We start from the raw sequence: 13,991 nt of genomic DNA, 5'->3' as shown, positions 1-13,991 counted from the left end.
TTGCCGTCAAGCTGACCATGGAAGGTTTCCGCGGTTTTTCTCTCACTGTAACACAAATACGGGTTAGTTCCATCGTAAAGTCCGCCATGAGGTCAATTTCCTCCAAAACTTACCTAGGAGTTCCCTTGTCTTCTTTCTTGAGTTCAAAATACAAGGCTACGGAATTGAATATTGGTAATCGTAAACTCAAAATTGGGTCAGATGTTTAACAACGGTTATAAAATCAGGATAAAAAGAAAAAACTGATAATCGATCAATTTCAGCAAAAAGAAAGCAAAAAAGCAATAAGTTTACATCAATCATACGTACCAATGTTTTCGTAAGCTTATATTATTATTACCAGCGGGTGACCGAGCTCCGCTCGGAGAAAACAGGTATCGAAGCTAACTCGAAGATTTAAATTTTCAATTTTGATTTATCAAAACAATACATGCCATAAGAAAATTTGTGAAACCATTGGTAAAAAGATAACCGGTTAAAGTGCACCATTGTAAACTATCTATCGGTCTATATCTATAAATAATCATCGGGTCTTGGATATTCAAAGCGTGCATATTGGTCGAAGATGTGAAAGATGCTGCTTCAGATGGTCCCGACATGTTCAATTGGTCACTGTTCACAACGAATTCGTAAATTTGCTTCCGTTCATCCGCTTCTTGAAAATTCTTGTCCAGGAAAAGGCGTCGATGAGAGAGGTATTGTCGAGCATAAAAGACGATGTAAACTCCGCAGGAAGACGCGTCATCTTGGTGGTTGTAAGCGTTGCGAGGTTTCACGATGCATCCTTTCAGCTTTTCATTCGTAACAACGGTATTCAAAACGTGTCGCAGTATTTTTCTCAAAACAGCATCGATGAGCAGCGGGTTGTCGACTGGATCGCAGACTAATAGTTGACGTTCTCCATAGCTTGCTTCGTAAATTCCTAGCATCCAGTGCTCGCCTCTATCCATTTGAGCTCTCTTGTGAATGGGAATGAGTAGCACGTCGAATCCTTGTTGAACGCCGTATAGATAGTTGGAAGCCTTGTTCTGGTCGCTGATATCGTTGAGAAGAGCCATTCCTTCATAAGCGCCATCCGCTGTTGTAACGTAGAAGCGTGCGACAAATTCAGGGTGAAGTACGGCAACTTTAACGGTCGGGTAAGCTTGTTCGGCGTAATGGAGAAGCATTCTGACAATGACGGTATCTTCTAGTTGTCCATTTGCGGGTAGAATTGAGTTGATCGCTTGTTGTTCCAAAATTCCGGCTCCTTGAAGAATTTCATGTAGAAGTGCGTTCTGCATGTTGAAAATGTAGCTTGAAATCTGTTGAATGTTGAAATGTCGGACTTTGTTGACGGTGATTTTAACACAAAAGTTAAACTTTTCTCCACTTTGATAAATGTAAACTAATGCGAACCTTACATTTAAATTATTAATTCCTTCGTATATTATTGGTTTAAGTTGTCGAAAATTAATACTTCAATTGTAAGGTTCGCATTAGCATACATTTATAAGAGTGGAGAAAAGTATCTATAGCCATTATGGCGAACTAATAAAGTTTGAAAATATCCTATCTGTAACTCCGAACTGCTCGACCGTAGCGATTCAAAACCGGCGCCAATCGATTCCTCGTGGCCAAAAACCCCAGACCCCCAAGTTTACCGGAGTTTATTAATTCTGGGGTGATTTTCGACTTGGCAACCATTCCTCGTATTATAGTATAAGATTTACTCTAAAATCTAAATTTTCGCTTGTATTTGAACGGTTTATGGTGGATAGCCATAAGTCAACCTTACGATGTTTTTAAGTCAAAAAAAAAGAAAAAGAAGTGGTGATGGAAATCCTCCTGTTTTATTCGAAAAGGAGGATTCCTGTTTCTGGGCAAAAGTGGAAAAATGTTTCTGAACAAAAAATAAAATCAAAATTACCATCTTTAATATGTATATTTAGAATAATTGACTTAAACTGTCTGAAAAATAAGTATGCCTCTTAAGATTCGCAAATTCACATACGAGAATAGAAAAAATCAATACATTATTGAAATCTGATTAATCGAATTGAGGAAAGCGAAATTAAATAGGCAAAAACTAGTTCAATTGTCAAAAGAAGTCGGAAAGTGTATCTAGCAATCTACATTTACCTCCTCTCAGTTTTCTTTGGCAATTGAACATATTTTCATGTCTTTATTCTGACCTTCTATAATTGTGTTGCATTTTATTTTCTGGTAAAGTTTTAGTCTTTTCCCCTCTTAGATATTAATATGTGACCTTTAATGTGTATATTGTTCCTACTTCACTCGACAACGTTCAAAAAGCATGTGTAAAATGTCATATGTTAAAGCTTATTATTCTCCTGGTCTGGAAAGTTTTAAAATTTAAATCCCCTAAGTATGGAAACAAAAACACTATTTTTTTCAGATATTTTTAAATAAACTGCTGTTTGTAGAAAATGCAACACCATGAAAGAATCATCAGAATCAAATGAAATTTAATGCAGAAACGACTTGTACTGATACAAATAAATGATGAAATTTTCAAAACAAAAGAAACAAATTAAGCGTCCGAAATCAGTATTTGGTGCAGCCACCACGCGCTGCAATAAGTGCTGCTATACGACGTGGCATGGAGTCAAACAGATGTTGAATATCTGCTTGAGGAAGAGAATTCCATATCGCTTGTATGCGCAACCAAAGTTCGTCTTTGGAAACTGCAGGACGCGGATCACGAGTGAGACGCCGACCAACCATATCCCACACGTGCTCAATAGGCGACATATCCGGCGAATAAGCAGGCCAAGGAAGAAGTTGCATGCGTTGTGCTGAACAGAAGTCTCTAACAGTCCGCGCAACATGTGGGCGTGCATTATCCTGCTGAAAGATAGCTCCAGGGATGCCTTGAAGGAAAGGAACGACTTCGGGCTGTAGCACTTCACGGACGTATCTGTTGCTATTGAGATTACCCTCAATTCGTATCAAATTGGATCGTCCATGATACGAAATCGCACCCCAGACCATAACTCCGGGTGTTCGACCACTATGTCGTTCAATAATACACTCAGGAAGGCAGCGTTGACCGGCATAACGTCTAACACGAACACGGCCATCATGGGTCCACAAATTGAAGCGTGATTCATCTGAAAAGACAACTTGGTGCCAATCAGCTCGCCAGTCTCTGTGCTCAAGAGCCCACTGCCGACGCAGCCGTCGATGATCCGCCGTGAGGGGAATCCTGTATAATGGCACCCTTGCACGCAATCCACGGCGCAGCAGACGACGACGAATTGACGAAGCCGACAATTGTACACCTGTAGCAGTAGACCAATGTGCTGCCAGCTGCCTGGAGGAAGCTGTGCGATCATTCACCGCCATGCGGAGCAGGTGTCGATCATCGCGCTCTGACGTCACCTTCTGTCGTCCAGTGCCTGTTTTTCTAGTTGTTCGGTGCTCGTCGGTCCACTGCTTCCAAACTCGCATCACTGTGGAACTGTTCCGCTGCATACGAGCTGCTATTGCGCGATAGGAAAATCCTCCTTCTCGAAGGCCGATTATCCTCCCTCGTTCAAACTCCGTAAGTTGCTTGAATTTCTTATTCTTCCGTCGTGGAGGCATACTCAGGTCTCACTAAACGTTTGCCACTAACAAATAATCATAGACTATTTTCAACGTCCCGCTACAGCACTTTATTTATACGCTTTCAGCATCAATTCAGAGGGCGCTGCGCGCGCCACGCACGCGCGATGGCTCTGAAACTTTATTAATTTGCATAATATCCTATAATTGACATTTGCTGCGAATTTCATTTGATTCTGATGATTCCTTCATGGTGTTGCATTTTCTACAAACAGCAGTTTATTATATTGGTCTTGACTTTCAAATACTAATAAATCCTTATTGTTTTTTTTTGTTTTGTTTTTTTGAAGTACCATGATTTTTTTGGGGTACCATGATTTAGTCAGGAGAGCGGTCCTAAGTTTGGGCCCCTCAATGTCCATTTCATATTTAAAGTATTTCGCCATATCCCGAGATTTTTCTAAGCAAATTGAAAATTTTTTGCACACAACTATAGAATTCGTTTATGCAAAGGTAATTCCAAGCAAAATATAACTTTTAGTAAATATTTATTAATTCTTAGTATTTTATTCAATAATAGTCGAAAAATTTTGAATTTTAAGGTATATAATTTTTGACATCATTTTAAAGGATGTAATTTTATATGGCAAAAATATAAAGTTTGAGCAAAATTGGTCGAATAGTTCCCGAGATATTGAATTTTATGAGCACCGCATATTTAATAATAATTATTTACTGAATCATATATTAATAATAAATATTTACTGAAAGTTATATTTTGCATGGAATTATCTTTGGATAAACGAATCTTATAGTGGTAACTACAAAAAAATTTTAATTCGCTTAAAAAGTTCTCGAGATATTGAAAAATATGCAAAAAATTAAATTAACAACGAGGTCCAAACTTTGGACCCTCTCCTAACCAAACTTTGGGGACCATATTTTCCTGATTGCGGCTATTCCCTATATTTTGTGGGTCAGAAATCGGAATCCGTCTAAGAAAAGGTATGTTTATGGTAAGGATGGTAAGGTATGTCTGTGAAGTACGTTTGCTTTCACAACCTAAAATATCGTTAGTATTAATTAATTAGCATAATTAAGGTCAACCCGCCAAACCTTTAAGATTGAGTCCTAGAACGTAAAAATTCGATCATTAGATCAAAAATTATTCTGCAGGGGTTCGTTTTTTATTTTGCTCACTGTACTTGCTTTTAAACAAATGTTGCACGATTTAAACATTGGGATTGAGAACTAACGAGTAAGTCAAGGCACGATCTTTACACCTCCGGAACCAGGTACAACTTTAAGGTAAGGCATGAACTTTACACTTTCGCCTACAGTACAAATACGAGTGTAATAACGAAGAACCATGAATCGAGTAACTTTATAATTATTCTCAAATTTACATACTCATTTTGTAATGTTATTTTTGCAATCAACTGTAGAAGAACAATCTATTGAGATTGAGAGGAGCAAAGTAGCAAGTCTTTGAGGCTGAACCAAGTATTTAAAGAAACATGCTGCCGAAGGTAGCAGGTTCAATGTAATTCCGTGAAGTCGTGAATTCAATAAGATCGGCCTATGAGTTTGTATATGAAAATATTGCCCCATGTTTAACGTTACAAGACAAAAATTCGAACTTAACTTTATAAAATTGCACCAGGAAACCTATTTATAAAATTACACCAGGAGATGGCGCAGTGTCCAAAGCACTGAGCTGTCATTGTCACTGACTGGGGTTCATTCCCCGATAGAGACTTGAGGCACGCTCAGTGAGTAGAAAATGACAAATGAAAATGTAGACGATGTGTGTCGTGCTTTGTCTCTAAAGTAAATCATGTTGACGACATTATTAAAAAAAATTTAATGAAAATGCTAATTAAACTCTGTAATAATCTTTTAGTTACCTAAGCCAAAAGTCTCTGACAGATGAGGAGATGACTTTGTAGGTCATTACAGGCCTGCTCTAGATGTTAAAGTTGAGATCAACGGTTTGGAGGTCTCGAAACTGACTAGTGAAAACAGCTTTCAGAAAACTTACACTCTTCCTGAAGTTGAGAACCAGGATAAGTGAAAAATCAGCACGTGAGCCAATTAATACGCGAAGAAATTGTCTGATGTCTGGCTTCTCGTAAATGGGAACTTTAAGCACTTATTTGGGGGGGTACTTGTGTTAGAGATTCGGGAGAAATGCTTATTTGGATTTGGCGTGAAAGTGCAATTTGCTGGTTGGTGCAAATGTGATATTATAAATGCGATGTTTTTACAGCTTCTGGTACATTTATTAAGAAATGACATTTTGGTATAAATCAATACAAAGATAAGTTTCACAATAAATTGTCAGTTGAAATTGCTTTACAATAAATTTAATCATTTTTTATAATATTGCTACAAAAATCATTCAAATCTGCACTGATAATTTCTGCAAGACTTCCGAAGACAGTTTTCGGTTATTTTCAATAAAACAAATCCATTCAGTGGACTGAAGAACTTCACGTCTGTTTGTAAAAATAAAATCCAGAGCGGTCATTTTCAAGTCTCTGTCTTCTTGAAATTCTGCCAATGCAAGGACTTGACAAACAGTTTGGACTGATAAGTTTGACTTCAAAGTCAAAACACACTTCTCTCGCAACCCAAGAACTTGATATTTGTCAGCTGCAACAAGTAATTTAGAGATATTTTTGACGTCAAAGTCTTCTAAATTGCCTGAATACATATAAAGCAGTAAATTATGTAACGTATTCGCATCTAAGTCAGATATATCAACAGTTCCGTTAAGATTTTCAATCATATCTTGTTCAAACATTGCTTGAAAGACAGGAGATCTTACAGACAGCATGGCCTTATGGGCATCGAACGACTCACCACCAGCTTTTAACACCACATCTGGAAATTTCTTTTCTGTCAACATACGCTTCAGATCGTCTTTTAGAGTATCGATAAGTATTGGATTCACAGTAACTTTTCGTGATACTTCACAAACATATATAGGAAGATTTAATGGCTGCCCAGAAGAAATTGCAAATTCACACTGTAAGGTCAAAGTTTCATCTGTGAGGAGGAATTGCTTATCTCTAATGACTTTAGCTTTTGAGATAAATTGAGTAAATGACGACCTTGCATTTGATTTAAACAAATGTTCGAACGTACAGACTTCTCGTGCAATTCCATCTTTGCTCCGTATAGATAAAGTGCAATCTAAAAAACGAGAATTTTTTTCCGATTGTAACTGATTAATCTCAATTGTGATATACTCATTTTTATCTGCCATCTTCTTCAACTTGATTACGATTTCGAATTTTGATTGTAATGGTACAGGTATATGCAAAGTGTGGTCTGTTTTCCACAGAATAAAATTACGTAAATCAAATCGAAAAAAGCATCGATCAATTTCAATTATTGTTCGAGCGATATATCTCCGAACAAGAGAAGCTGAGTTAGCATGTCTCCAGGCATGACAATAAATTGTCAGAGTGTTATTAGGTAAATAATTATCACGTTCGTGGAAAAGTTCTTTTCTGCTAATAAAATTTGAATGTCGAAACATACTCTCTCGCCAAATTTGGTTAGTTTCGGTAGCAAAACATTTTTTATTCAAGCCATTTGCGTCAACGATGCCAAGTTCAACTCTTATAGGTAAACAATCAGATGCTATGTCTGGCCAAGATAGGGATAAATCGCATGCAACGTGATCCGATTTGCTATCAGCTGATCCTTTGGGGTATAGAAATAATCGCCAACTTATGTTGAAAAAATTCTTAGTAAATAAAATAGGACTAGGTAGATACTGGCAACTTTCTTGAGAGCAAAAGGTGAAATTCTTTACACTCCATATGAAAATGATTTCTTTTTGGGTATGAATTTCCTCCATTCTTCAATTGAAGATAGTATTTTTGTGGGTAGCAACTATATTTGTTTCTATAAGATTTCAGGTTCAATCACCAACATACCTGGGAAAAAAATTTTGTTTTTACAATTACTAAAAAAACACTATTTTTGCATTTCTTAAAAAATACTATTATTTTTATAATTTACAAATTAAACTTCACAATTACAAAAAAAAGTTCAAACAATTATTGATACCCAGGAACAATTATTAAATTAAATATCGATTTTACTATAAAGATGTCCAAGTCAGAGGCTGAACTAGATCAGTGTTCCACTATCGTTCAATCAATTTTCGCTTGCATTATAGGTAGGCAATGTAGGTTGGACTATTTGTATTCCTATCTCGATAGAAACCGTCACTGGTAACAGCCATAGCTGATTAACATTAATGGTGCTCCAATGGACAGGTAAGTGAAGTGACGTTAGCTCAGACTTATCTATAGAGTTGTGTGGCAACCATTGAGAATGATGAACATCTATAGGGACATCAGTTTTACAAATAAGAGCGCACTCCCGTTGGATTCTGTTTGTCAGTTCCATGGCATCCATGTGATATGGAAGCTGGGTTTACAAAACACATCAACAAAATTTTTTTGAATTTTTTACTTTCATAACAAAAAGCCAGCAGTGGACTGATTGTTAAGAAACGGTTCCCAGCAGAAAGCATCACTGGCTGCGGTCAGTGTGCGGGTGGGGAACCACTTTGGATCAGTCTTTCCTTATATCTACGTAACTATACCCGGCAGGGTTTAACTCACTTCAGTTTGTTTGGAGGAGACTCGATGATCGCCGAGGCACACCAAAACTTTTAATGAACGTTGGACTAAAAACATCAAGACCTGTTTGACTGCTGAAGTGAAGATAGAGGGGTTGACAATAGGTAATTTGAATCAACTTAAACTATAATACAATTTTCTTCTCTGCCTTCATTGATAGTGATTTTTCAAAATTAAAAAAAAAAGCGTTTTTACACGATTTAATATTAGTTTGCAGTCTTTTTGACAAGAATTGGAAAAATATTCATTAAAGGCAAGCATTACGAAATAGGCTTTTAAGAATTTCATTTCTAAGGAGGGCATTTATATGTATTGAAATATAAAGAAATAATTTTAAGATTAAAATTTAACTTTAAAAAAAATAGGAAGTCGTACAGATTACATTACACCTTTACTTATTTTCTTGTCACAATTAGAGTAATCACATTTCTAATAAAAACCTATCTAGTTAAACTGTGCTATCTAGCTGCAAAAACTAACTCGTTAAACTGCACTACCGTAAAGTGCTCGACTTCGCGTGCAGGTCGTTGGGCTACCGAAGCGGGGATGCCATCCCCTCTGCAGAGGATCAAAATTGTGATGGCATGTCTTCGGATCGTCCTCAAGGGTGCTTCCCAGACCGTCGCCAATAGCGCATTGTGCAGCCCTAGTGCGACGTAAATGAATTACAACAACAGCTATCTAGATGTTTTCTTGGAGTTATTAAAATAGAGCAGTGATTACGTATGGATGGTGTTTTATGCACTAGGGAACGCTGCAAGCTCCATACCACCAATATTTCCGGTTTACTGTTTCCGGTGCATTTTAAAGCTATTTGGCTCTCGACGTGATCATTGTGTTTTGAGATTCTTGCAAACGTGGTATTTGATTACCTATTACATGTTTTTACAATGCTAACAATACTTGTGTTTACAATGCTAAACGTGTTAACACTAACGTAAGATGGTGCATAGCTTGCAATAAGAACAAACAGTAATTAACAAATGGAAAGAGGCCAAATCAAGACTGCCAAAAAAGCGAGTCATTCAAAATCTATCAAACGTGTCACCCTTTTAACAATATATCTATAAATAACTAAAACAAAATTTCACTTCCAACTCACCAAAATTACTTAATAACATTAATATCTCATGATATACGGCAGATTTGAGCTCAGAAATTATCGAATTTATTTCTTTTATTAGAAACAAAATTATCCGTTTGAAAATATCCCCTCGCAGAATAAGCTGTAAGCAGTTGCAAACTTTCTAACCGGAACTAAAGCAGGTATTGAGCTCGAGATTATTATTGTTTACATTTATATTGAAAACACCACCCATCGCTAAGTTATTTTTATTCTTAGTAAATTCACATAGTGAGTGTTTTATTAACAGTACGAATATCAAAATGGTATGGTAGCAAAATTAATTATTGCTTTTAAAAGAATTTTATTGGTTTAATCTACGATAAAATTTAAATTTGTGGACGAAGACATTAAATTTAAAAAGTGAGAAAATTAAGAGGAATTTTAATAGTGAAATTTAAAACCTAACAAACAGTAATAAACTTAAGGAAAAAGGCCAAATCAAGACTGCCAAAAAAGCGAGTTATTCAAAATCTAGCAACCATGTCACAAAATAACTAAAACAAATTTTCACTCCTAACTCCCCAGAATTACATAATAACATTAATATCTTATGAAATACGGCAGATTTGAGCTCAGAAATTATCTAATTTATTTCTTTTATTGAAAACAAAATTATCCGTTTGAAAACATCGCCTATCAGAATAGCATGTAGTAAGCAGCTGCAAACTTTTTAACCGGAACTAGAGTAGGTGCTGAGCTCGAGATTGTTATTGTTTACATTTCTACTAAAAACACCATCCATAAATGCGTTACTTCTTAATAAAAATAAAATTTTATTTAATTTAAATTTATTCGTATTAAGTTTGTAATTAAAAAAAAAGACACTTACCAATTACATCTTATAACTCTTCATAGAAACTTCGATATTGTTTAATTAAAATTTATTAAAAATTTTGAACTCAACTTGAAACTTATTTTGAACTCGAAACTACCAACCAAAATTTATCAACACATATTTTTATAAACAAGAATGTTTAAAGAGAATTCGGTTACATATAAAATGTATTAAAAGAAATAAATAAGTTCAGGTGTTCAAACATAAGCTTTTTAGAATTTTCTGAAATGTAGATGCCACATCAGTGTAGAAGCGTTTGTTACTTCTCTACGCTTTCAGGATAAAAATTGGAGAAATATTTTCAGTATTAAAATCTCTTATTAAATAAGGACGTACTTATTCAGTTTACGATTCTTATATAATAAAATTTAGTTATATAATCATCCAAATATTCTATTGCCCAAAAGTTTAGGTATTCAATTGGGTAAAAGTCGGCAATTTCAAACGAAAATTTTTGAATTTTATTTGAGTTTTAGTTCATTATTTATTTATTTCACTAGTTTTTCGCAACCTTTTACACTTTTGAATTTTATAAACGGAGTTGTTTTTTCATATGCTGAAAGACTAAATCGAAAGTGAACTTCCGAAAACGACATTAAAATTATTTTTGTTATGCTTTGAGTAATTTAACTTTTTTTTTTATTTAAATAAATTATGTTATGAAAAATGAAATTCATTTTCGGAAATAAATTTTGAATAATTAATTTTTTTGTCGTCAGAATTTTCTTACATTTCAGATTTTTTTTACATTTTAAATGCATTTACTGGAAAACGTAAATTTTGATCAAATTTTTTTAAGCACATTAAAAAAAAGCTTACAATCGAATTCTTTTAAATTTTATATGTAGATTTTGTATAATGTTAGCGATGTTTTAAACTAAAAGCTAAGGTCTAATTTTATCGTGCAAATTTGTTATTTTTATCGAGCTTTAAATAAGAATATTTAGAATTTCTCTTTAAAAATTCAATTTTAAACAATATATTTAGTTCTATTTTATTGACTTTATAAAATCTTTCAGGGTTTCGGTTCAAAACACAGGTAACCACATTATTGATCTCGAAAAAAGAAAGATTATTTTGAAATGTATGCATTACAATTTGTTTTAGAACTATTAGCGTGGCATGAAAAATTATAAGTTTTTTTTTGGCCTTATTTGATGAATATTTTATGTTTTAAGCTTTACTTTAAATTTATAATTTTAGCAACCCTGCTTGCCAATAAAACAAAAATTTTAATTAAATCTTTCTTCAACAAAACAAAAAATGGGTAAAATCCAGTCAGATACCTTGAGGTACAAGCACATTAATTCAAACAAAATTTATTTTTGAAAATACACCCAGTAGGACAAACTCGATAACAACAAAGAGGTAACGATACGAGCTAAAGATCACGAATTAATATGCCTAGCAGCAGGAAAGTTCAAAAAATTATGTTAAAAGATAAAACTTTAGGAGAGTTTTAATGTCACGTACGAGACAGACAAATGTTTTAAGGCGATCTAAGGTTTAATTTATAACCGTCGTTGAATAGTCGACCAAATTCTGGGTTTACGATTACCTATGTTCAATTTCGTAGCCTTGTAATTTTGAACTAAACCCAGAAGACAAGGGAACTCATGGATCAAGTATCGAGAGAAACTTGCCTTCGTGGAGGACTTTTTGATGGAACTAATCCGTATTTGCGTTACATTAAGAGGAAAACCTCGAAAAACTCACACAATAAGCCTGACAGTAAGAGGACTCTAACCCATGAAGCGTCAATCACTGAGGATATTTGACGCCCGAACTGTGGTAGGTACGAGCCAGATGCGGATTTTGCTTTGACTAGCCATCGCTGGGATTCGATCCCGGGTTACCTCTTTGTGAGGCGAGCGCTCTATCCTCTGGGCCACCGCTGCTCAAATCTAAGATTTTTATATTATAACCGTCGTTGAACAGCCAAACCAATTTTTGGGTTTACGACTACTAATGTTCAACTCCCACTTGAATCAGCATGCGTAGGGACCGAGGGCGTGCGGTATTGGTCTCGTTAAACTGCTCTACCGTAAATTGCTCGACTTCGCATACAGGTCGTCGGGCTACCGAAGCGGGACTGCCATCCCCTCTGCAGAGGATCAAAATTGTGATGGCGAGTCTTCGGATCATCCTCCGGTATGTTTTCCAGACCGTCGCCAATAGCCCATTGTGCAGCTCTAGTGAGACCTAAATGAACAACAACAATCGTAGATTTGTAATTTTGAACTAATCCAGAAGACAAGGAAACTTTTGCATCAGTACCCTCAGATATACGATTTGTTATGGGAACATGGAGGACTTCGTGACTCGGCAGATTTAACGCGCATCAGTCACCATTTACTACACAGAGAGTCTTGGGCCGGCGAGGATCGAACCCACGACCTCTTGGACATGGTCCAAGATTTGAAAAGAATAAATCGCACTACTCCATCAAAGTATTTCGTAGAGTAGAGAGGTTTGTGGACAGGGGTGGTGAGCTGGAATGGCTGCCAGTATAAATTCAGGTATGGAGATCTGGCAGGGAACTCCATTTTCCGAATGTCATGGCTTCAAGTTTATCACCTTGATCAGTTTAAGTCCTGAGTAAATGTACGTCGTCATTAGGACTGGGCGAAGTAAGAAATTTTATATCATGATGCATCGTCAGTTTTGCATAGCGATATAGCATTGTATCGCGATATAGTATTTTTGAAATTCATTTACTTGTAAGGCACAGAAAGTTGGATTTCTATCAAAACTTCATACTCAGATTGATTTAAATCAATTTATGAATTTGATGTATATGTTTTGCTTAAGAAAGATATTAATGTTATATTTTCTAAAAATGATCACGCAAATAACGAAAGATTTCTTAGCTTAAAAATAAATAAAATTGAAATTTATCAATATATTTACCTAACAATATAGAAAGAAAATTTAAAAAATAAGTTCGTTAAAAAATATTTGTATGCTTAAAACAAAGGGCTAAATAAATTAAACAAAAAAAAAAAAACACTTTTAAAACAACACTATTTTTTATCATTATTATTTCACATAAATAATAAAGTTAAATTGAGTAATTACCGAATTCTGAAAGAAAAAAACAAAGTAAGGTTTAATTTCCTAAAAATAAAAACAAAAGAATTATGATATTCGATAATATATATTCAACTGACAATATTTAAAGAAAATTAAAAAACACGATTATACTCTTTAATAAAACGAAGTGCTAAATGATTTTTAAAAAAGAAGTCGCAATCGCAAACATTACTAATTTTTTTGAATAAACAAAGTTGATTGACTTATGTCCAAATCCAAAAGAGGAAAAATAAGATTTTGTTATAATTTTATTTATAAAAATGAAAATAACTAAAGATTTATAAATTTAAAATTAAAATCAGTAATAAAAATGAATTAAATTATTATTTTATCCAAAAAGTTTTTAATTAAAATAAAGTAAAAAATAGCCTAAGAAATTTAATTACTTTTTAATTTAATTCTTTATGGGCACCTTAAATTAGATTTCCGTTTGTAAGAAATTCAATAATGTAAAATAATACTTAAACATATAATATCAAAATTAATTTTCACATTTAAGAATAAAAAAGAAAATTTTGTTTCAAAAAAAAATTTACCTAATTAATTAAGAAACACTTCTTTATATATTCTTTTCAATAATAGATTACGTTCAGAACAAGGTAACAACGGCAATCAGAAAGTCAGTCCCACTGAAAATAATCTACAAGAAACGATATCAAGTCGCGACAAAGTAGAAAGAAAAAAAAACTAAGAGGTGCGGAAACGAACATGGGAGATCACGATA

General features: G+C 34.5%; 2 protein-coding genes across 2 annotated transcripts in view; both read right to left on the bottom strand.

Moving 5' to 3' along the window:
* The window catches only part of Hem (Nck associated protein 1 Hem), a 46,014-nt gene extending 41,156 nt beyond the window's left edge, over nucleotides 1–4,858 (bottom strand). Inside the window, exon 1 of the mRNA XM_087151686.1 lies at nucleotides 4,759–4,858. Within this exon, the coding sequence (XP_087007812.1) occupies nucleotides 4,759–4,788 (30 nt within the window). The 5' untranslated portion in view covers nucleotides 4,789–4,858. The remainder of the gene's footprint in view (nucleotides 1–4,758) is intronic.
* Nucleotides 4,859–5,822: 964 nt separating this feature from the next.
* On the bottom strand, nucleotides 5,823–10,321 carry LOC107448267 (speckle-type POZ protein B). Its single transcript, XM_016063399.4, has 2 exons — nucleotides 10,169–10,321; nucleotides 5,823–7,499 (listed from the first exon to the last, which is right to left on the bottom strand). The coding sequence occupies exon 2, from the start codon at nucleotides 7,418–7,420 to the stop codon at nucleotides 5,951–5,953; it is 1,470 nt and encodes a 489-aa protein (XP_015918885.3). The 5' UTR covers nucleotides 7,421–7,499; nucleotides 10,169–10,321; the 3' UTR covers nucleotides 5,823–5,950.
* Nucleotides 10,322–13,991: the final 3,670 nt, after the last annotated feature.

This window comes from Parasteatoda tepidariorum, chromosome 9 (genome assembly GCF_982258835.1).
Source record: "Parasteatoda tepidariorum strain Cologne lab strain chromosome 9, Ptep-v5.0, whole genome shotgun sequence".
Taxonomy (NCBI): domain Eukaryota; kingdom Metazoa; phylum Arthropoda; class Arachnida; order Araneae; family Theridiidae; genus Parasteatoda; species Parasteatoda tepidariorum.
Note: the sequence above shows the minus strand (reverse complement) of the source record. Positions and strands in the feature narration are given on the sequence as shown.